This window comes from Lynx rufus, unplaced genomic scaffold (assembly GCF_022079265.1).
Source record: "Lynx rufus isolate CCGP_SWC_20201006 ecotype Redwood Valley unplaced genomic scaffold, mLynRuf1.p SCAF_11, whole genome shotgun sequence".
NCBI classification, from domain to species: Eukaryota; Metazoa; Chordata; class Mammalia; order Carnivora; family Felidae; genus Lynx; species Lynx rufus.
The window spans coordinates 6530844-6554691 of NW_025814825.1; the positions used below are offsets into that span (position 1 = coordinate 6530844).

The following is a 23848-nucleotide window of genomic DNA, read 5'->3' on the forward strand; positions in this document are numbered from 1 at the left end:
TATAAATATGTATAGATAGTTTGGTGTGGGCTACAAATAATATACTTCCTTTTTTATGTTTTTGTCTGTTACAGATGTTCTTTGATAAATATATATAGATATACATATATAATCTTTAATGTTTATTTTTGAGAGAGAGGGACCACAAGTAGGGGAGGAGCAGAGAGAGGTGGAGACCCAGAATCCAAAGCACGCTCCAGGCTTTGAGCTGTCAGCACAGAGCCCAACGCGGGGCTCGAACCCACGAACTGTGAGATCATGACCCCAGCCGAATCTGGATGCTTAACTGACTGAGCCACCCAGGCGGCCCTTTATTGCTTCAATCTTAAAACCACTAAAATTTATTATTCACTTAACAGGAATGCAATCAATTCCATTCTAGGCTTAATCAGATTAATTCTCAAATGTCCTTAGAAGAAAAGGATATTTCGCTAAAAACTTGGAAGTAACCTTGTCTGCATTTTAATGTAGTATGTCAGAGATCAACAAGAAATAGAGCTTATTCATTATTGAACAGTATAGTAAAAATTATTCTGTAAAAGCTTGCTTGTAAGATGACAAAGATTGTTTTTAAATTCTTAAAAAAATAAGAGAGTAAGTTGAAGTTTTTATATAAAACCTAATAAGCTCAGTAAATTCTTATTTAACACAAAATATAATAATTTTGACAGTGTTTAACCAGGAAATGAAGTATTTAAACAAAAGCAGAATTAAAAAAAAAAAGTAAATAAATAATAAAAAAAACAAAGAATTGTTTGGGAGTAGCAAAGTTGGAATTAATCATACATACAGGGTCCCCTTTTACCACTTCTCAGCTGAAGAATATTTCCCAGAGGATGAATGTGTTAGATCTGAACCCAGGACCCCAACCCAGTCAGCCCCTTATAAGTGTTCTCATTTTAATTAATTAATTTATTTTGAGAGTAAGAAAGAGAGAGAGAGTGTGTGTGCATGCGTGGGTGGGGCAGAGAGAGAGAGGGAGAGAGAGAGAATCCTTAGTAGGCTCCTCACTGTCAGCACAGAGACCCATGCAGGACTCAAATCCAGGAACAGGGAGATCTTGACCTGAGCTGAAACCATGAGTCAGGCAACCAACGGACTCAGCCCCCCCAGGTGCCCCGCATTCTCATTTTAAACGGATGTTCTGGGCCCATTCAAATTCAAACCCTGAGAACTTTGAGTCACCCAAAGGGTTTAGGAACACTGCTGCTGGTGATGATCATTTTTAATGTAAACTATTCTGCAAAAGTGTTCTTAATTATTTTGATTTTTGTGTTCTCATCGTAATCTTTCTGTTCCTTTCTCTTCGATTTTTAGGATCAATTTTAACACAAGCAGTGTACATGCAATTCTGTAGAGAATAGGACCTAAAATCTGAGATATTGACTTCCTTTGTGGATGGTAACTCCCTTCCTCCTTATTGACTAATGACTAAGACTACTGTTTCCACACATCTTTTGCTCCGCAAACTAGAACGTTTCTTCATTTTTCTTATACTTCTTGCTTAATACAGGGTAAACCAAATGGAAGAAAATAAAGCATTATTAATTTAAACAAAACCTCAGTACTTTTAGCATTGTTATTGACAAGCAACTATAAAACCTACTTGTTCCCTCAAAATAGAAAACAGTGTTTCTCTTAATGATGGGAGTAAGGGAGTGGATATAGGGAAGATGAGCAGGAAATAGATCAGAAATTCTTACAGTGCACACAATACACTTAAAACTTCACCATGAAACTAGAAAATGTTCATTCATTTGGAAAGTTGTAGCCAGGCATTGGAGGAAATTAAAAGAAACCAGGATCTCATCCAGTTTATAATAAATAGTATTCAAATCTAAGACAACAAACAAATAAAAACTTCACTATACCATCTATTTATGACTAATTTTTTAATATTAAAGAAATTGTTGAGAAAAAGAATAAAATCGCCCATCCCATCTGCCTAAACATCATACAGTTTCTATTTTTGCGTATTTTTGCTGCCTCATTAAACCATACTACTTGTAACTTGTAGTTGTACTTGTACAACTACATACTTGTAACTATATTATGGATGCGATTTAGAATTCAGAGGTCAGGGGGAGGGATTTCCACTTAACATTTTATTATGAACATAATTTCTTTGTTAGTAGACTTTTTTGTGCTGAAGATATTAAAATTGGAGGGAATAGGCCTGCCTCTAAATGTGAATATTTTAAAATTACACTTCTTTAAAGTGATCACATTGGATATTTATAATTTATGTCATGTTTCTGAAGTTCACAATACAGCATTCTCTCTTCACACATTAGTTCTATTCTGAGCCCCTGAGAACATATATAGTGGAAAACCCAGTTTTTTGAGGTGATAATGACTTTTGAAGTGTTGGGAGTCCTCAGAAAGTGTGTACAGCCCCCTTTTGCTTTTCCCTACAGTACTTGGCCTTCCTTTAAGTCTTGAGGACATTGATAATACCTGGGGCTACAGATTTGGTTACTTAAGAACTCCATTAAAATTCAGGCTGTAAATAGCTCATCCAGATACCTCAAGGTCGGTCATTGCTCACCTTTAATCTAAACCCCGCAGCAAACCCCTGGTGGATGGTGTAGCCGACCAGTGTGAATACCCACGACCACACCTGGAGTTCACTGCCGAACCTCTCTTATCCAGGCCAGTGGGTACATTAAAACCCACTGCTGTCTATGGAGAACTCTCTAGCCATCAAGAGCAATGAAAAAGAAGAGGCATAAAAAGAATACTTAGTTTACTTATTACATGGCTCACCATCGGTACGATACCAGTATGCCAGGAGAATGCAAGAAGCCTAAAATTAGTTTCTGAAATTCCTCCTCTGAAGACAGGATATACACAGCACAGCAATAGAACTAACAATAATGTGTGAGTTCATTTGTGAGGCATGCTCTAATTTATTGATTATACTCGTTAAAGATACCAAAGTTTGTAGATGATATCATGTTAGATTGATTCAGTGGCAGTTTGACTTACTTGCATTCTGAGATGTTCTTTCTTGAGGGAGAGGGTTTGGATGGTTACAGCCAGTCTTGGAAAGCACCTGAGTCAGATAGAGGGTGTCCTAGATGTGCATACCAGTTACCATCTGTTTGGCAGTAGGTAGAAAGCCAAGAATTGCTGTGAGGGGGCACAGAAATACACAGGTGGGGTAGAGAAAATGACAGTTGTGAGCAAACAAAAGGGTCTGTTTCAGATGTGCACTGGTCATTTCCTTTTAGTGTGTCTCTGATGTCTTCTTTCACGTGTCTTTAAAGGGACATCTGATAAAGAGGAAGAAAGTACAATGGATTAAACCATAACAAGAGTATTTACTTATTTATTTATTATATTTCAAGTTTTTATTTAAATTTTAGTTAGTTAACATAGAGTGTAATATTAGTTTCAAGAGTAGAATTTAGTGATTCATCACTTACATATGACACCCAGTGGTCAACCCAGCAAGTGTTCTCCTTAATGCCCATCCCCCATATAGCCCATCCCCTGCCCACCTCCCTCCGGCAACCCTCAGTTTGTTCTCTGTTGTTAAGAGTGTGTTTCATGGTTTGCCTCCTTCTCTGTGTTTTTTTTTTCCTTTCCCCTATGTTCATCATCTGTTGTGTTTCTTAAATTCCACATAAGAGGGAAACCATACAGTATTTTTCTTTCTCTGACTGATTTCACTTAACATAATACACTCTAATTCCCTCCACATTGTTGTGAATGGCAAGATTTTGTTCTTTCTGATTGCTGAGTAATATTCCATTGTACATATATACCACATCTTCTTTATCTATTTGTCAGTTGATGGACATATGGCATGACAAGAATGGAAAGATATATGGGACCCAATTATTTTTATTGAGGATGCAGACCCTTTAATTTAATCATTTCTTTTCACAATGTAAAAAATATAGTAGAAATACAAAGTCCAAGTGGGGTATAGGAATGGCCTTTGGTTCTGACATAATATGAATAAGATATGAAGTAGAGTAGTTGAATGAAGATCTTTTTTCAGTGTAAAATACAGTAACGTCCAAATGTTTATAGTGCCTCAGCCTTTGAAATCTGGAAATTTAGAGATGGACCATTATGGATGAGTTTCTACAGTAATATCATAACTAGAGGCCATCATAAATTCGCATGTGTGAGAAGAAATAATAGGAGTAAAAAAAACCTTTAAAAGAATATTTTTAAAGCAGCTATAAATGAGTCATCTGTATGCTATGCAAATTTTCAAAGTGGGTAAATTTAGAAATTATTTTTTCTCTTTATATTTGGGAAAGAAATGTAATTAGGTCTGTAAAGTTCAGAAGGGTCTCTTTCAGAGCCATGCAGTGATGAAAATCACTGAACTGTCTACAGTGATGGAAATGTTCTGTATCTGCTCTATCCAATACAGTAGCCTCTAGTCACATGTGGCTAGTGAGCATTTGTAATGTGCAAGTAAGAAACTACATTTTAAGTTTATTTAATTTTAGTTAATTTAAATTAAGTACCCACATGTGCCCATTGTCTATCATATTGTTAAGGCTTTAAAATGATTTGAAGTCAAATTGCATAGTAGTACATACACCTTGCCAAATAGTGAATTCATTAACTAAATATCATTTTGCATCCAAGATTCTTTGACTTTTAATTTTTTTTACTTTGTTCTAAGTAGAGCCATTACCACTGCTGACTTAGCTTATCTTTAAAACAGTATGTCTTTTACTTTAAAAAGTTATTCTAAATCATAAACCCCAAAGTGCCAGTTTTAGGCGAGAGCAAAATAATGGATGCTGTCTACTCTGAGGGTAAGCTCATCATACATTTTTTTACATTTAAAATAAATTACAAAACTGAAATGTTTGGGAGTGCAATGTACTGATGTCTACAACTTACTTTGAAATGCATTTTAAAAATGAATTGATGGAGGCACCTGGGTGGCTCAGTTGGTTAAGCTTCTGACTCTTCTTGGTTTCCGCTCAGTTCACAATCTCATGGTTTTGTGAGTTCAAGCCCCATGTCAGGCTCTGTGCTAGCAGCTCGGATCCTGCTTGAGATTCTCTCTCTCTCTCTCCTCTCTCTCTCTCTCTCTCTCTCTGCCATTCCCCTACTCGCTCTGTCTCTGTCTCTCTCAAAATAAATAAACTTTAAAAAAATGGATTGAGGGGCTCCTGGGTGGCTCAGTCAGTTAAGCATCCAACTTCGGCCCTGATCATGATCTCACGGTCCATGAGTTCGAGCCCCACGTCGGGCTCTGTGCTGACAGCTCAGAGCCTGGAGCCTGTTTGGGATCCTGTGTCTCCCTCTCTCTCTGCCCTCCACCACTCACACTCTGTTTCTGTCTCTCTCAAAAATAAACATTAAAAAAATTTTTTTTAATGGATTTATGGATAGATTGATAGTAGATATGTGATAAAATACAGGAAAATGTAAACAATATATGGGTGTTCACTCTGCAATTCTTTCAACTTTTCTGAAAGTTTCATAATAAAATCAATAAAGCTTCATGATAAAGTGTTGGGAGGAATTTAAATGTAAGCATACTAAGTATTTTAAAGTGTACTTTTTTCCTCGAATCTCTCACTTCTCTGTTAAATAGAGCCAAGGAGCAATAACAGAACGTTTACGAAGTTTTAGTATGCACGATCTAACAGCTATCCAAGGGGATGAGCCTGTGGGACAAAGATCATACCAATCTCTACAAGAAGCAAAAAAGAAAAGTAAATCAGTCTCCGGTGAATCAGCAGGTGTGTTTGTTTGTTTTAATATATTTTCCTTTCACGATTAGAATTTTGAGTCCAGGTAGGTACTAAAATAATACATGGTAACTATCTGAATTTGAGCAGAGGGAAATTTACTTTTAAGCTTATGTTGCAAATTTACGCTTAACTGTAGTTCTCGTTCTCTAATTTTTCTCTGAATAAAGTTGGTGCTTGCCTTTTGTTGACTCCAGAGATAATCCAACTAAGAAAGTAACAGTAGCCTCTTGTGTTGCCATGAATTTTTAGAAACCTTGGGTGTGATTATTACCACCTCCCTGCCACCAGCACCAGTTCTGACTTGTGATCAGTGCTCTTTCTACTCAAGTCATGTGGTGACATCTGAGTGTTATAGTTAAACACTCTTTACTGTAAATGCTATGAACAAATAAGGATATTGACTCACAAGATAAAAAGTTTTAAGTGGGTGACAAAGGGTGACTCAGTTTGTAAATAGGATTACTACAATGGAAAATATGTTGAAATTCCATAGTCTAGTTCAAGAACTAACTTGTAGGTATTTCTAATATAAATTATGAGCATGGCATAGTTGATATGTTCTAAAACTTTGATAAAGCATTCTGATCTTAGAAATATACACATAAATAAAAAGACATACCTCCTTAGTTATTTTGTCACATATAAGAAAATTGTAGTTCAAGGCTCAGATGAAAATTAAGATCATTATGACATTTCTTATTAATATATTATTAACTCCTTAAGGTACAAGGCTTTTTGGTGTGTGTGTGTGTGTGTGTGTGTGTGTGTGTTTAGGTAGTTTTCTTTTGAGGGAGGTTAAAAATCACCCTTTACATTGAAACCAACTTGAGAAATAAAACAACGGTCCCTTCTTACAGACAAAAAATAGTGAACTTTTTCTGAGTTCTCCGTAGAATGAATAACTTTACCAAGTTGGTGGCTGTTACCTAAAAGGTAGTAATTAAGCATTAGCCATTGATTGAGGTAGTAATATTTTTAAGAATGAGAACCAGTGAACTTTGAACCATCATCCTTAATACATTAACAGTGTAAAAGTAGTTTATAATATAGGCATTTTCTTAATATACATTTAAAAATTAGATATACTGATTTTGATTGTGGAGTCTGCTGTATATATTTTGCTTGATTTGGAACAGTTATCTGACAACTTTATCAGCAGTTTATTCATAATTATACTTTAGAATTGGTTAAGAGTGATATTCTAATAGTTAAATGAAAACAAGATTACAAATATGAAAATGCGTAGCTGTTTTTGTGATATTCATCTATTAAACTTAAAATAATGGGGCTAAAATATTTTAAGATAGTAAGATGCCATTTAGGTCTTCTGTTAGATTTTAAGCCATGAAATTAAAACAACAAGATTAGAGAAATATGAAGTAAATAGCAGCAGTACAAGAAAGGAACTTATTCAGTTATTAAATTAAAATTTTAATATGCATTACTTTGCACAAATTCTAAGTTTCCTACAGAATGGTGCATACTTTGAGCCCTCTTCCCTAAGGAAAAAATTTAACAAAAACAATCTGTCTTTTTTTTTTTTTTAATGTTTATTTATTTTTGAGACAGAGAGAGAGCATGAATGGGGGGGGGTGCAGAGAGAGAGGGAGACACAGAGTCAGAAGCAGGCTCCAGGCTCTGAGCCATCAGCCCAGAGCCCGACGCGGGGCTCGAACTCACGAACCGTGAGATCGTGACCTGAGCCAAAGTCGGATGCTCAACCGACTGAGCCACCCAGGCGCCCCAAAAACAATCTGTCTTAAAAATATTTTTTTAGGGGGCGCCTGGGTGGTTCAGTTGGTTAAGCGTCTGACTTCGGCTCAGGTCATGATCTCACCGTTCGTAGGTTCAAGACCGCATCAGGCTCTGTGCTGACAGCTCCAAGCCTGGAGCCTGCTTTGGATTCTGTATCTCCCTCTCTCTCTGCACCTCCCCTGCTGATGCCCTGTCTCTCTCTCTCTCCCTCTCTCTCTCTCTCTCTCTCTATCAAAAATAAACATTAAAAAAATAATATTTTTTTAGGGGCTTCTGGGTGGCTCAGTTGATTAAGCATCTGACTTCAGTTCAGGTTATGATCTCACAGCTCATGAGAGTTTGAGCCCCACATCGGACTCTGTGCTGACAGCTCAGAGCCTGGAGCCTGCTTCAGATTCTGTCTCTGTCTCTCTCTGCCCCTCCCCGCTCATGCTCTATCTCTCTCAAAAATCAATGAACAAACGGGGCTCCTGTGTGGCTCAGTTGGTTGAGCACCCAACTTCAGCTCAGGTCATGATCTCACGGTTCATGGGTTCTAGCCCCACGTCGGGCTCTGTGCTGACAGCTCAGAGCCTGGAGCCTGCTTCAGATTCTGTGTCTCCCTCTCTCTCTGCGCCTCCCCTGCTCATGCTCTGTCTCTCTCTGTCTCAAAAATAAGTAAAAACATTAAAAAAAAATCAATGAACATTAAAAAAAAATTTCGTTTTTAAAAAGTGATAAGGTTCCAGGACAGGAAGAGTTGAAGAGAAGATAATAATAGACAGTCTATGTAAACATAAGTCCAAGATATACATGGAAATTTATCAGATGAGAATGATGGCCTTTCAGGCAGGTGGGGGAGATGTTAGGATAATTGCTAGACTTAGAAGATGGGGTAGAAGATGAAGTTATTCCTCTATCTCAAACCTTTCATCAAAATCTTAAAAGATTAAGACTTAACTATAAGATACTAAGCTATAATATAGTAGGAAATTCCTGAGTATATATTTAAACCAGAATTCTTAAGCATGACATCAAAACTAGAAGACATAAGGGAAAAACTTGAGAGGTTTTTCTATATAAAAAATATATATATAACATATAAGGGAAAAATACTCCATACCATACAAAACAAACTAGAAGAAATATTCTCATGTGATACAGGCAAAGGGTTCAGATTTTAACAATACAAAGAATTCTTTCAAGCCAATTATTGTTAATTCTACTAAAGAATACAGCATGAAAAAGACATTCAGCCTCACACACAAAGAAAGAGTAAATTAAAATAGTAATGACAGTAATTTTTCCTCACCAGATTGGCAAAAATATTTTTTTAATTAGCAGTGCTCTCTGTGTTGGTAATTATTCTAGTTATCTGTTTCTGTGTAACGAACTATAAACAGTGACCTGAAAAAGTCACAGTCATTTTTTTGCTCAGGGAGACTGGGCTCAGGGAGGGAGATCTTGCTCAAGGTCTTAGGCAGCTACAAACAGCACCTGGGGCTCGAGTCAGACTCTCAAAGGCTTCTTCATTCACATGTGTGCTGTTTCAGCTGTGAAGAGTCAAACAGGTGATGGCTGAAACAGTTGGGGCTTCTCTGGCCTCTCCTTCTCAACGTCTCTCTACATGGTCTCTGAGAGTGTGGGGGGCTTCTTATCTGGCAGCTAAAAGCTCACAGAGAGGGTGTTTCAACCCAAGTGGCAGAAGTCATGCAGCCTCACTTCCGCCTCATGGCAGTTTGTTGAGACTGGTACCTACGAGAGGAGGAGGGGCGCCTGGCTGGCTTAGTTGGTGGAGCGTGCAACTCTTGATCTCAGGGTCGTGAGCTCGAGCCCTGCATTGGGCAGAGAGATTACCTTAAAGAGAAAAAAGGAAAAAAGATTTAATAGAAGAGGAGAAAAGTGTCAGAATTTGTGGACATGTTTGAAAATCACCACAGCAAGCATGTTGGGAAACAAACACTCTCATACACTTTGTATGAGAGTTTAAAGTGGAATAATCCTTTTGATGACAATCTGGCAATAATTATCAAAATGTATTCCCTCTAACTCAGCAAGAAACTTCTAAGACTATGTCATAAAGAAATAATCAGACAAGTGTTCAAAGATGTAGGTACAAGAACAATTATCTCGTTGTTTATAGTAACATAATATTGGAACAAACTAAATGCTTAAAAGAAATGGTTAAGCAAAAGCATGGTTTATTAGCCACAAAAAGTGATAATGTCATTCTCTACTTACTGACATAAAAACATATCCAGATTGTGGGAAAATAAACAATAACAAAACAATCTGTGTGTTATAATCCAACACTGTAGAGACACAATAAATAGATGAAATGAATTAATATATGTAAGTTATTTTTCAAATGTGTATACATAGGGAAGAGTCTGGAAGGGTATTGCTAAAATGTTAACAGTGTTCAGTTCGAGTATGGGACTTCAGTGATCTTTTTTTTTTTTAAATCAACCTATTTCCTAAATCAGAAAGAACAGTACTCTTTCTTTTGAAAAACAATTCAGGTACTCAATTTTTAGGTCATGAATTATTTTTTATTTCATTTACTTCCAAAATTCCTCAAGAAAAAAATAAGTTTTTCAGTGTGGTAATCACATTCACATTGCAAAGTCTCTTTACTGGTTCATGTGATTAATACATTTACCCCAGATGATCTGCTTGTTCACACAAGCAAACTCAAATTATTTGGAAAAGTGGGTCCATTTTGAAAACTCCTCATGGCCTGCTCTGACTGGTTTGAGGTTGGCTGGTCAAGAAAAATTCTGCTTTGATGAAGCTATTCAAATCTTCATGTTGTCACCATGGCAAAAAGAGCTCCCTCCAGATGCATTTCTGTAAGAAAATGGACTCCTTGAACATGATGTTCACATCCCTTGAAAGAACACCACGTTGTGATAAGTGGGAATGTTTTTTCTGCAAAGAAACTGCTTCTCCCATGTTATTTAAAATTGGCTCAATATTCAGTTTTAGTACCAGCACATAAAGAAATAAAGCACATATTCTTTGTTTTAGGTGCTTTACATATTTACTTAATCCTTAAGATGACTATACAGGTTAAATATTTTATACTTATTTTTCAGATGATGAAACTGAGACATAAGGAGATTAAATTACCTGTCAAGATAGCCCTTGACATAGTCAATGACATAAATGAGGTATCCAAGGTTCCTAAGCTAATTCTTATTCTTTCTCTTTTTAATTTATAAAAAGGCTACACTTAGGGAGACAGTTGGGGCTGGAACTCTGAATTCAAATAATTTGAGTAGGTAGCGACCTTAGAGATGCTTTCGTCAAAGATGGCAGATGGGTGACATGCCTGCTCCCTGCTCTCATGCCCCTGGTGGCAGATATTGCTGAAGGACTGTGGCACTTTACGACACTAGTTCACAGTCCCCCTCAACATAATGCTCCCAACAGCTCAACGGGGTCAGAGTTCACATTCACATGGAAACTTATCCATCATCTTTCATCTGTCTCACTACCTTACCATTAAAGAAAACAAAGGCCTGGTGAGCCTTGGTAGCTCAGTCAGTTAAGCGTCCAACTTCGGCTCACGTCATGGTTTCACGGCTTGTGGGTTCAAGCCCCACATCGGGCTCTGTGCTGGCAACACGGAACCTGCTCTGGAGTCTCTCTCTCCCTCTGTCTCTGCCCCTCCCCTTCTTGCTCTCTCTCTCTCTCTCTCTCCCTCTCCCCCTCTATCTTTCTCAAAAAATAAAAAATAACATTTAAAAAAGAAAAGAAAGGCCTGGAGAGAGGCAAGATGTACTTTGGCTCTCACAGCTAATAGGCAGTGAAGTCCTCTAAGAGGTCCAGGGTGCCTTCCAGGTCAAACTTTCTGTGATTCTACACCTATATTAATATAAGATGGGAAAACTTAAAATATACCAACTGTAACATGTGTGAGCTGTGAATACCAGGTCAGTTTGCAAAAGCATCTGCTGGTTTCCTAAAATGGTCACAGAGCTTTGGGCTGAAGCTGGCCAGACATCTACAGGGCCCCGAGCAATACAGGCTCCTCAGCCTTGGGTCCCCAGTCACTGCTCCTCAGGAATGTGTGTGGAACGACTCCGTCCAATGTAGATCACTAATGTAAACTTAGCATCACCTTTGTATGGCCCCGCAGTACCCCACTAGTTTCGCTTTCCCTGGGCTTGGCAGACCTGTAAACCACTCAGCCATCTCACTGAGTGCCTGCTGTGATAGGACACCCAGATTTGGGCTTCCCTCATAGTCTCAGGTCTCCCTCCTACTCTGAACACTTTTAAATCCTTGGACAACTTTGATTAACACTATTTCCAGCACTCACAGCAGAATGTTCATACATACTCGTTTCCAGGTTTTAAGTGGAATAGAAAAATGCATATTTTAGCGAAGATATTTGACTTGACTCCTCGCTCTTTGACGCATAGTTTGGTTTAATCAATTGCTAAGTTAAACTTGTCAATTTCATCTCCTTGTGGATCCCAAATCTGGCTCCTGTCTCTGTCTTTGCTCCCTGGACCCCGTCATCTCTGACCTGCCATACTGCAGTAACTTCCCTGTGTCCTGTGTCATACACTTCATTCCCCAAAGTGCAAAAGGAATCTCTGAAAGAACCCAAGTGTAATCATATCACCCTTCCGCTTGAAATGCCTCAGTGGCCCCCCACGTTGCTCTCTGGTGAAGTCCAAACTCAGTAGCATGTGGTGTATTCGCTCCCCTGCCTTGTTCTCCCACTCCATCATGTGCTGGCTGTATTGAATCATGAGGCTTCCAGAAGTTAGCCACCACCTCCTACAAGAAGTCCTCTCTCACAGCCCACTTTCCCCCACCCCCAGGCTGAGTTAATTATCTTACTGTAGGCTCCCATAGCACCCACCCCATCCTTATCTTCAATTTACAGCATCTATTATAGTGCTGTCATGCCTGTTAAAGTCTGTTCCCTTCCCTTGTTGGACTAAGTTTCTTAGGGTAAAAGATGACAGTTGTGTCTTTTTCATCACTGTATCCCCATAATATAGCACACTGCCAAACACAGAATTTTTTGAATATTGTGAAATAATGAATCAATCCATTAACTTTCTCTGAAACCATAATTAGAAAGCTAATAAGATTTGTTACCTGAAATTGGGAAACAAAGAAAGAATAAGGTGTGTATATAATCATCTTTTGAATAAGGTTCCAATCCCATCCCATCAGAAGCATCTTCTCAGGACCACTGACCGTTCCCCTCCCCTGGCCACACTGGCCTGCTTGCAGCTCTTCTAAGCAGTCATGTGCCCCCTGCCCTCGCTCCCGGCAAGGGAGTCTGTTCTACCTGGAACACAATTCCTTGGACTGACGGGGGAGGAGTGGGGGGACAATGGATCTTGGCCTAAATCATGACCGATTCTATCCCCAAATCCTCCCTAATTTTTAGCCTAGTAGTCTGGCAGCATAAAATTGTGCTTGCATAATTTACATCTAAAGGTATGTCTCTTATTATGAGACAAAAAATCTTATTAACAACTCTTCATGGTTTGCTCAGTGAGTCTCAAGTTACTCATGGCCTGGGAGAGCGGATTAATAAACGTTTGTTCAGTATCTTTTTCTTCACATGCAAGAAGTCCATCCACTGCCCCCACCTGAACCTGGAAAAACTACTTTTTTCTCACCTGAAGATGTAGGTATTTATGCTCCTTATCTTTATTAAAGGAGAATTTGAAACTTAATGGGGCCTTGTAACCTCACCCTTGTCTTGATAACTTGCCTAGCACTCTTCTTGCCATAGACTTGGGCCCCTCTCTTGCTCCATCCAAGCAATGGTTCTCAAATGTTTCGAGCCCTGGACCCTAGGATAAGCATCACCTAGGAACTTGATAGAAATATAGATTCTCAGCCCCACCCTAGGCCTAGCAGTCTTTGTATTAGTAAGTTCTGACTCTTAGTATGTGCCTTTACTAATAAACTCTACTAAGCTTGATAACCACTGCTTCAGGAATGGGAGTGTTCCTGTCTCTGAATATTGGGCATCAGGATGCTGTCAGACTTCCTGACAATAACCAGCCTGACTACCTGCAAGTTTGCATATTGGCCAATGACCCGTCTTTTGTCGCAACACACATCGGCCTGTTAGCACACCCGCAGGACCTCTTGCTGACCTTCCTGATGCGGCTGTTTTCTTTGACTAACATCTGTCATCGTAGCCTGTGGTGTTTGTAATTGCTGAGGCCTGCCTGGCTGGCTTTCATCTCAGCAGCTGCAACAGTGTTGCTTTAACATCTCCATGGCCTGCCCCCCCCCCCAACCTCTCACAAAGTTCTAGCCCCTTTGGGTCTTATCTGACTCCTTACGTTCACCCTCCCTTTCCCAATCTTGACAAAAGTTTTGACACACAGTGGGAGGAAACCCTTAATTTCTAACTAAAGTCAAAGGCACAAATGACTAAATGAAACACAAAATTGCTTAGATTGTTTAGAGTTCAGGAGAAGGAGAAAGGGCAGGGAGGAGATCTGCTTATGTTCTCTGAGTTTTGGACAAAGTGTTACCTCCTCAAAAATCAATTATTTAAAATCATTCTGAAAAATGCATGGTGAAAATAGGAATAGTCAGGGGAAGAAGTGAGTTATGAGCCTCATCTAGAATAGTGCATGGGGCAATGATTGATGATAAAGGGCGGGGAGCACATTCCAGAGGAGAAAGGGAGAGGAAGGAGTAAGCAGGCAAATGCAGACCATGCATCGAAGTGTGCTCGGATGGAGCGGTGTCCTTTCCCCGAAACATGCTGGTTTTGACCTGTTTAGGTTATGGAATGCCGCTGAAAGACGGAGATGAGAAAACCGATGAAGAAGCCGAAGGGCCGTATTCAGATGATGAGATGTTAACGCACAAAGGACTTCGAAGATCACAAAGCATGAAATCCGTGAAAACCGTGAAAGGCCGCAAAGAGGTTAGTCCCATACAGAGTTGTTTTCCTAATGATTGGTGTTGAAGGCATTATCATCCAGGATATTAGCGATCCATAAAGGAAGGAACCCAGTGGTAAATCAGCAGTTACGTTTAAAATTCTTTCTTCAGGAAGAACCTGGGTGGCTCAGTCAGTTAAGCACCTAACTCTTGGTTTCAGCTCAGGTCATGAGCTCACAGTTGGTGAGTTCAAGCCCCACGTCAGGCTCTGCTCTGGCAGTGTGGAGCCTGCTTGGGATTCTCTCTCTCTCTCCCTCTGCCCCCCCCCCCCCCGCTTGCTCTCTCTATCTCTCCCTCAAAGTAAATAAATAAACTTTAAAAAAAATTATTTATTCAAGGGGTGCCTGGGTCCCTCAGTCAGTTGAGCATCAGACTCTTGATTTTGGCTCAGGTCATGATCTCACCGTTGGGTATTTTAAGCCCTGCCTCGGGCTCTGCGCTGACAGTGCAGAGCCTGCTTGGAGTCTCTGTCTCCCTGTCTCTCTGCCCCTCCCCTGCCCCTACTCTCTCTCTCTCTCAACATAAATAAATAAAAAACATTTAAAAAAATTTTTTTAATTAAAAAAATTCTTTATTCAGATCGGATATATTAGGATCTCTGGAAGTTTGCAAAATGATAAATTCCTAGTCTTCCCCTGTAAGCAGAAGATGGTATTCTTATATAGCAAATCATATGGTTGTCATGAGCACCCAGTGCCAGCCCTACGCCTAAGCAAAGAAAGCAACTGACAAAAATAACTACATAGTTTTCTTTGAACCAACCCTGTATGAGGACTAACTAGAAGTTTATCTATAATAATATACTGTCTTTGTGTCTGGAAAGCAGGATTCCAGTGAATGGTCAGATCATTGTGAGCAATGTTCATTGACCTACCAGGTGAAGCACAAATAAGAACAGTTAATGTTTTTATAATGTTACATAAGTAGCCATGTCTTTTGAATACACACTTATAGGATAATTGATTCTTTATATTAGAAAAGCTTTAAAAAATATTACTATGATCATGAGCTATTAAGTTCTAAGTTGAAAAGTAATCATCTAATTTGTAATAATGACACATTTCTCTCTTCAGGTGCGATATGGGTCACTAAAATATAAAGTGAAGAAGAGACCACAGGTGTATTTTTAGTCATCTGCACCTCAAGATCCCAAGACAAGTTATGCTAATCCATCAGCTTTTCTTCTAACATTATCCAGGATTTACACATTAAAATAATACTTTAAACTGTGGCGGTGATAGGGTTTATTTTCATCAATCTAAGTAGCTTTCATTTCTTTAACCATTACTTCCATGTCCTGACTACTCCAGGTAATTATGCAAAGCTTATTTATATATATATATATGTATATCTATATATGTATACATATATAGATATACATATATATCTCAGAAATAGTAGAAAATTGTGTTATCTGTTTTCAAATTCCTCAACAACATTGAGTGCCTGGGACATTAAGATGAAACACAAACCCACAGTATACTTGAAAAGAGTCTTTTTACAGTTTAAGATACATCAGCCTTTGTGGTATTGTATTGTGTTTACCTCCGTTTATGTTATATCTATCACATGAGGATAGTAATTAGATAGGCCTCTGATCAGCAGTGATAGGACAAGGGCATAATGTAAGATATAGTGTGTTTTATATATTCTTCAAATTTTTACTTTTAACATACTTGTCGGTTTTTCCACCATCAGCTGAACGTTTTCGAAACAAATATTTGAAAGCCAGGTCTCCACATAGCACTTTTATTCCTGACTAGTTTTGCACACTTGAAAATTGTTTACTTATTTACGACTGTACATTTATTTTAAGCTTTACTGACACTTTATTGTTATTTGTCATATCCTGACATGTCACATTTATGCCTCGAATTTCATCATCTCTTTTCCTGTGGGTTTCATTTGTTAAATTTGTTAGGTTCTAATAATATGAAAATATACCTAATTGTCCAACTTTAACTATTTTTAATTCTCTCCTCTATAGATAAGAAGCTGTTTTACACATCAACTCGTTTTCCATATTTAACCCTACATTGGTAGTCACACTTAGCATGTTTTTGTTAACACTGGTGACATTTTCAGCATTTGGAAGCAGTAGCTTTAAAAAAAAAAAAAGTAGTAGCTTTTGTGAAACAGAGTCACGAAATTATCCAGCAGTCAGTCCATTCACAAGGTTGACCTCCTATGTGCTGCTGACTTATAAATCTGTATTGACTACATTTGAATCACTCATCTTTCTGGCTGAGATCATTTCCTGAATATAGGTGCCAATGCAAAACACAGATGTTAATCTTACACACTAGAAACTATTAGAATAGATATTAGAAAAATATATTTTAATCCAAGAGATTGTGAGTTACTAAATGTGGAGGCTTTTTTAGGTTGCATTGATAACTATGCATTAACTCTGTTAATGGTGGTGGTTTTAGTGATCACTCATCAAATTGGTACAGTTGTAACCATTCAGATAATTTACTTGACTGTTCTGTTTGTCCAAAAGAGAAAACAATGAGTGAGATTTGTGAGATCTTTGACCTTTCTACCTTTTAAGAAGTGAAACCAGCTGGCAATGTATATTCAGGACCTCCTCGGATTGTTGGCAGAGGATAGAATGTTTACTTAGGACTACCTTAGTTTAATTCATACATTTCTCTTGATACATTCTCTTAAAACATTATCTAGACTCTCTCACATTCTTGATATATGACACCAAGAAAAAATTCCCTCAACTTTGTTTCTCTGAAAGTTTAATTCTATGAGTGTCTTCATTACTTTACCGTGACTAATTTTTAGCCTTTTAGTTTTCTAAAAAGACTCATTTGTGGTCAAAATTCCTAGAAATCCTGATTATAAACTCTTGGAAGAGAGTTTTTATTTACATTGCCTAGTCCTAGACTTACCAATGTAAATGCTACACCACGTTTCTCTTTCCTACCCAAAGGCAGCGTCATCTCGAGTTGCCTGACAAAGTCATGTAAGTGACTTTATATAAAAACATTACCTCTGGGGGCTGCTCTGTGCCACTTTATGTTTCCTAAGACTAAAGTATTAAACCTATTCTGTAATTATAGTAAACTCATAAATACTGCTCTAAATCGGAGGGATTATTTATCCCTTTACACTCCTACAAACAAAGACAAGACCAGTCGCAAAGAGGTAATGAATGTCCTTTTTAAATCTCTCTCTCCACACAGTGTTCCCTCTGATCTATTTCTCCTGTTACATCCTTACAGGCAGTGGATGTCATTTTGCTGTTCTATTACTTCCTTTCTCTCCTTTTCTTACATTTCTGAGATTTTGCTGCTTTTCTCTTGTGTGTGTTTTAGCATGCCCTTTCCTTTGAACTTTGTATGATAAGCTCACAAATCTTAGCCTCTTTTAAAGTGGAGCAGGCCATTTTTTGTTTCTCTGCTTTTGAATCCACTGCTTTTAAAAGAAGGAACTTTATCTCTAGACCACAGTGCCTTGCTTTCCCACCACCACCATTTGGTGAATGGGCATCAGACGCTGCGCAAGCCTATTTAAGGGCGCTATTTTGGTGACTGTTGAAGTTTATGCAGAAATTGTAGCCGGTGTTTTATTATATATTTCTTCAACTTGTGCACTAATATTAACTATTTCCAGAGGTTTTGGAAGTGACAGTTGATCTATTCTTCAGTTTACCATGCTTTTTCTGGGATAAAAAAGAGCCAGAAGTATGTCTTATTGCTAAGTAATTAATTATGTAAACCCACCTAGGTCCTGCACAAGATTCCCTCCACACGAGTCACTATTCCATATATGTACGTGGATTTGGCTAGAAAGTGGTTAAGTGTCAGCATTTGCTAATTATAAGTACTTGACTATACAGATTGATGGAACAAAATTATTAAAATATTTTCAGGGAACTAATCCATATGTTACCACCAAAGATTTCTACAGTGTTATAAAATATGTAAATACTCCAAATTTCTGTAAAACACTGGTTAGATAAATACATTTTATTTCATGTCTTTTTTTTAAATAACACAGTTTGAGCTTCTGTAATACTTGAACTTTTGTGTTGTTAAAAATAACCCAATGTTACCTTCTATGAAATATTAGTAATTTGTATGTTTAATTGGAATGGACTAAATTTTTATTTTGATTTTCTCGTATTGGGAAGATTAAGGAGTTAATATGTATTGACAAGCAGTTTCCTAAATGTTGTCCTGTATAGGCTGATTCATTGACAAAGCAATTTGGTGATTTTGAGGCGATCATTATTACTGTGGTAGTCAGTGTATATTTCTTAGTAAACAGCATTTACATTTACTTAAGTTTATTAAGTTTTACTGAGTAAAACTTTGTGAAAGAAAAATATGGCTTTTTCCTCTAAATGCTTAAGATTTCGTCTACTGGTAGTGTCCTACAGATTTATTGTATATTAACTTTTTAAAAATTGACCATGAATTAACATTTTCACCTCTAACACCTCTTAAATCTGTGTACTTTAATAGTTAAGAGAAAGCAGTTTTATAATTTTTTAAACTCTTTGTAAAGGCTATCTTTAGGCCTAGTCTGGGGGTAATTTTACAGATGTGTTTTTTGAAAACTTTAATATAAAATAAACTCATTTTATTAGTGACAACTTGTATTTGTGTGTGTGTATCAGAATACCTATGTTGGGTTCCATACGTTTATAATATTTATTATTGAGTATGTATGTAGTATTGTGTGTGTGTGTGTGTGTGTGTATATATATAATATATATATATATATATATTTATGTATGTATATAATAGATGACATATGCACACAGTAAAGATTCCAAATCACAGAACAAATTATAAGAAATCATGTACATTCCGGAATGGTCACAGGATTACAAAAGAAACATTGAATTTTTAAATTGGATGTTGGAATGGGAAGATTTTTAAAAAAGTACAGAAACCCTAGCTATCAATTTGTATTGGTTAGCTGCCTCAGACATAAAATATAACACAATTCAGTTTTATGTATCCTGGAAATGTTCTGAGGTTCCATCTGTTTTAAAGTCAGACATCTGTCTGCCTCACATTTAAGCTTTAGAGAGAAATCCCATGTTTAAAAAAGTTTCTTTGTGTTACTTCATTTTGATATATAATGTGTTAAAGCATTTCCAAATGGAGTTATGTTTTCATCTTTATTAGGATGTACATCCTCGTGGTGATCCAAAGGAGTTAGAAATTTAAATAAAAATTCAAAAGAACACAATGAATATATGAACTGTGGCATTTTTCCCATTTTATTCTCCTTTTAAATGGTTCACTCTTCTTGAGAAAGATTTATGCAATGAAAATCATGTCAGAGATTGATTGGTTGTTCCCTGGAAAACATTCCTCCCTTTTACCTACCCATCAATATTCTAGCCTTGAAACACTCTCCTCATGGTCTGGTTTTGCTTTTTATAAGATAATGCTTTAAAATGAAATTTTATTATTTATTTATTTATTTTGTGTGTGAGAGAGGGAGGGAGAAAGTGCACCTAGTGGGGAAGAGGCAGAGAGAGGGAGAGGGAGGATCCTAACCAGGCTCCGTGCTGTCAGCACAGAGCACAATGTGGGGCTCAAACTCAGGAATCCTGAGATCATGACCTGAGCCGAAACCAAGAGTTGGATGCTTAACCGACTGAGCCACCCAGGTGCCCCAATTTGTTTTGTTTTTAATCCTTGATTCCCTTCTTTTCCTTACCTCTTATATCCAGTACATTAGTATTTTGATTCTGTCCAAAATATACAGGCTTACTCGTGGAGAAATTGCCAGTTTGTTTCTAGACCACTGCAGTCAAGCATGTATCACAATAAAGCAAGGCAAAGTAAATGTTTTGGTTTCCCTATGTATATAGAAGTTAGGTTTACATTTTACTGCAGTCCATTAAATGTGCAATAGCATTATGTCTAAAAATACAACATACATACTTTATTTTTAAAATATTGCTTTAAAATGCTAATCATTAATCACTCATCACAGATCTCCATAACAAATGTAAAAGTGGAAAAGTTTGAAATATTGCAAGAATTACCAAAAGGTGACACAAAAACCCAACAAAGTGAGCAAATGAGGTTGGAAAAATGGTGCTAATAGACTTGCTCAATGCAGGGTTACCACCACCTTTAATTTGTAAAAAAATGTAACATATATGCAGTTCAGTAAAGCAAAGCACAATAAAACAAGGTGTGCCTGTATCCTGAATTTGTTAAACTCCCCTCCCCTCCTACTAACCTAGTTTAAGCCATCATCATCTCTCACCTGCAATACTCAGGGCATACCTTTTATCGAAGGCAGAATTTCAGCAGGGGCAGATGGTCTTGCACATCAGCCTTGGGAAAGAAGTTTTTCTCTTCCAAGCATTGTTTAATGCTAAATTTGGAAGAAGTGAGTGAGAGTTGATGAAGTCAGGTTAGAATATCTGGCTGAATTATAATGTGTTTTGCCATGAGGCTATCTCAAAGTGTTGAGAAAGAATATGGGATAATAGGTGGAGGTTTTTTCCCCCTTCAGAATGTTAGGCCTAGTTACTCTAAAGTTGACTGCTACGACAGATCGTGGTAGTGGCAGGAATCAATACTAGGTACCTGTATTAGAGTTCTCCGGAAAAATGGAACCAATAGGTGTGTGTGTGTGTGTGTGTGTGTGTGCGCGCGCGCACACAGGTGTGCACATACACACATATGTAGAGAAAAAGAGGGAGGAAGGAAGAGAGACTGACTTATTTTAAGGAGTTGGCTCATCCAAGTGTGGAGGTCATCAAGTGCCAAATCTGCAGGGCAGAGGGCTTACTGGAGACCCAAGGAAGAGTTGATGTTACAGCTCCAGTCCCAAGGTCTACCGTAGGTAAATTCCTCTTCAGGCCTTCGACTAAGTGGATGAGGGCCACCCACATTATGAAGTGTAATATTCTTTGTTCAAAGTCTACTGATAAACTAAATATTAATCTCATCTGAAAAATACCTTCATAGTAACATCTAGACAAACCGCTGACCAAACGTCTGAATACTGTGGCCTACTTAGTTGACACATAAAATTAACCATCACAGTATTCTTAATTAAGTTCCAAAAGAAAATATTTACCTTGAAATATAAAGTTATATGTAAAAATTACAAGTCCTGGGTTTTATTTATCTTACAAAGAAAAGGATTGTTGCAGCACATGGTTGCTTTGGAAGAGGAAGAACAGTACCTTGTAAGGCTTATAATGTCTCTCATATTCACCTGTGATAACCTAACCTTTGCATATCAGTTTGTTTTCACATTTTGGGAAGAGGTGTCATCCCTGTTTTGTAGATAGAGAAACCAGGACTCAATATTGACCAGCCTAGGACCCAGGCACAACACTTGTGGCTTCAGACTCTTGTTAACTCCATTTCACTTGGTTATCTTGGCGATTACAGAATATTTAACAGCTCACCTAGAGAAGATTCTTAGCGTATCTGTGTTAAAGCAATATTTTCAGATTATTTCTCAGAAAACTGAATGGAGTGAAGTTTTTGAGTCATTTGATGTTAAGAATAGATTTCACTCTTAGGAGTAGCTTCAGTAAGGAGAGAAAGGATGCTTTGCAAATGGAGACAAAAAAAGAAAGACAGATAATTTACTATTAATTATTGGCGGAGACAAACAGGAAGAGATCTGAAGAGAGGTGGTAGCTTCAACGGGAGGAGTATCCTCCCGGGAAGTGCTTTCCTTCCTTCCTCTCTCCACCAGCACTTGCTGTGTGGCTTCCTCTCTTCAAACCACACCTTGTAAACCCTTTTATGTGCTCCGTTCACAAGAATTTTTGTGCATTGTTCCCTACTGGGTTTTAACCAATAAAACATACAAAAAAGGCCAAATGCCTCTTTACGTAGGAGATGAACTCCTTTCAGTCTTTTAAGTCCAAAGCAAGTACAGTGAGTATATATAGCAGGGGACAGTTTCCATATGTTGGAAGAAAATGGTACTGTATTATTTATAGTTTGCAACATGTTGTATAAAATGCAAACTTGCAGGGGGCTCCCAGGGAGGTAAATGAGACAAAGAAGGAAAGACTTGGGGTACTCTGTTTTGCTATAGTCTGAGAAGATGCCTAAAAAACAAACAAACAAAAAACCAAAAAATAGTTTTTAAAATATTTAACATTAGCCAATGTAGAGGAGAGGTTGTGGTCTTTACCTTACCATAACTTACATTCTAAAATTAGAAAAGACACTGAAGCATGAAGAGGGGGAAAAGCCCTTAATATTGTAACCTTACTAGGAAAGGGGGAGTTTCAGAAAAGCAAGGGGAAGTAATTGTCATTAAAAGGATACATCTTCCAAAGTGCAAAGCACAGTTGCATGAGATGTGGCTGATATTTGACCGGACAGTCTCAAAGTACATGAGACAGTGGCAAGTAATAATTGCTTCCTCATTTAGATTAGACAATGAGCTCTCTCTGCTAGCTGCTCTCCTCTAAATAGATTGTAGAGGGTAATTGAAACAAGTTATACTGGGAAGTGGAGTGACCAATTCCTCAAAGTGTGAGAGCAGAGCTATGGTAACCTCTTAAGCCTGGCCTTCATCCTGTTCCTATTTAGGGAATCCTCAGGGCAGCCAGTGTGGAGTGCAGTCTGCAGTTCGCCAGCTTTATTGTTTAGACTTGAAGGGAAGGTCATATGCCCTCTTTGACAGAGAGGTTTATGGGCTCTCTCTAATTAGCAGCACCCTCCACCAGACAGACTGTTGGCCACCTTCCAAGATTGAGATTTGGTAGCGGCCACTGATGAAGGAGAAAACAAGGTTATTTACCCTGTGACTGTAATTCTTGGCACAAATTCTCTCTTTACACTCAGACACATTTTCCTTTTGTTCCAACTTGCCTTTGGAATTCTGAGTAGGGCGTTAAGGGAGGGAAATACGGCTATATATTTAGTAGTGTAAACAACCCATATGTTGGCCTCAGATACTTTTTCTTTTTGCTATTCTAGGGCCTCATGGTTCAACAACATAAATTGAAAGAGAGAGAAATAAAAGGCAACATATTCAGAACGTTTCTCGCAAATGTAAATACTTGAGCAGATGCCCACACACAACCTCAGAAAAGGAAGTCTAAGTTGCAACATTAAAATAACGACAACTGTGCATTAGGACACTTAGAAATACCCGTGGTAAAATATGATTGCGTTTAGCCATTACTGGGAGCACCGGGAATACATTTGGCCTGTCCTGCCCTGTCGGTTCCATAAGACGGTGGGTTAAGCTGATAGAAGTGCTTTTTGGTTGACTTAAACCAGATGCTCTGACTATTTTTGTCCTGTTAGCAGATGCAGCCGCACTGCAAAAGGCAATACTGCCCCCCTCGGCCGCCCGCCAACTGCAGGAGCAGGAGCCTCGTCTCCACCAGCTACCTCGGCCATAAAACCCTTTCAAGTTCCCATTATTATTCCAGGCACATTCCAAGGGGTTTGAGT

General features: G+C 38.0%; 1 protein-coding gene across 2 annotated transcripts in view; it reads left to right on the forward strand.

Moving 5' to 3' along the window:
* The window catches only part of REEP3 (receptor accessory protein 3), a 100743-nt gene extending 81717 nt beyond the window's left edge, over positions 1 to 19026 (forward strand). For both annotated transcript variants that reach the window (XM_047072840.1, XM_047072841.1), the window contains exons 6-8: positions 5579 to 5726; positions 14255 to 14400; positions 15491 to 19026. In XM_047072840.1, the coding sequence (XP_046928796.1) occupies positions 5579 to 5726; positions 14255 to 14400; positions 15491 to 15547 (351 nt within the window). In that variant the 3' untranslated portion in view covers positions 15548 to 19026. The remainder of the gene's footprint in view (positions 1 to 5578; positions 5727 to 14254; positions 14401 to 15490) is intronic.
* Positions 19027 to 23848: the final 4822 nt, after the last annotated feature.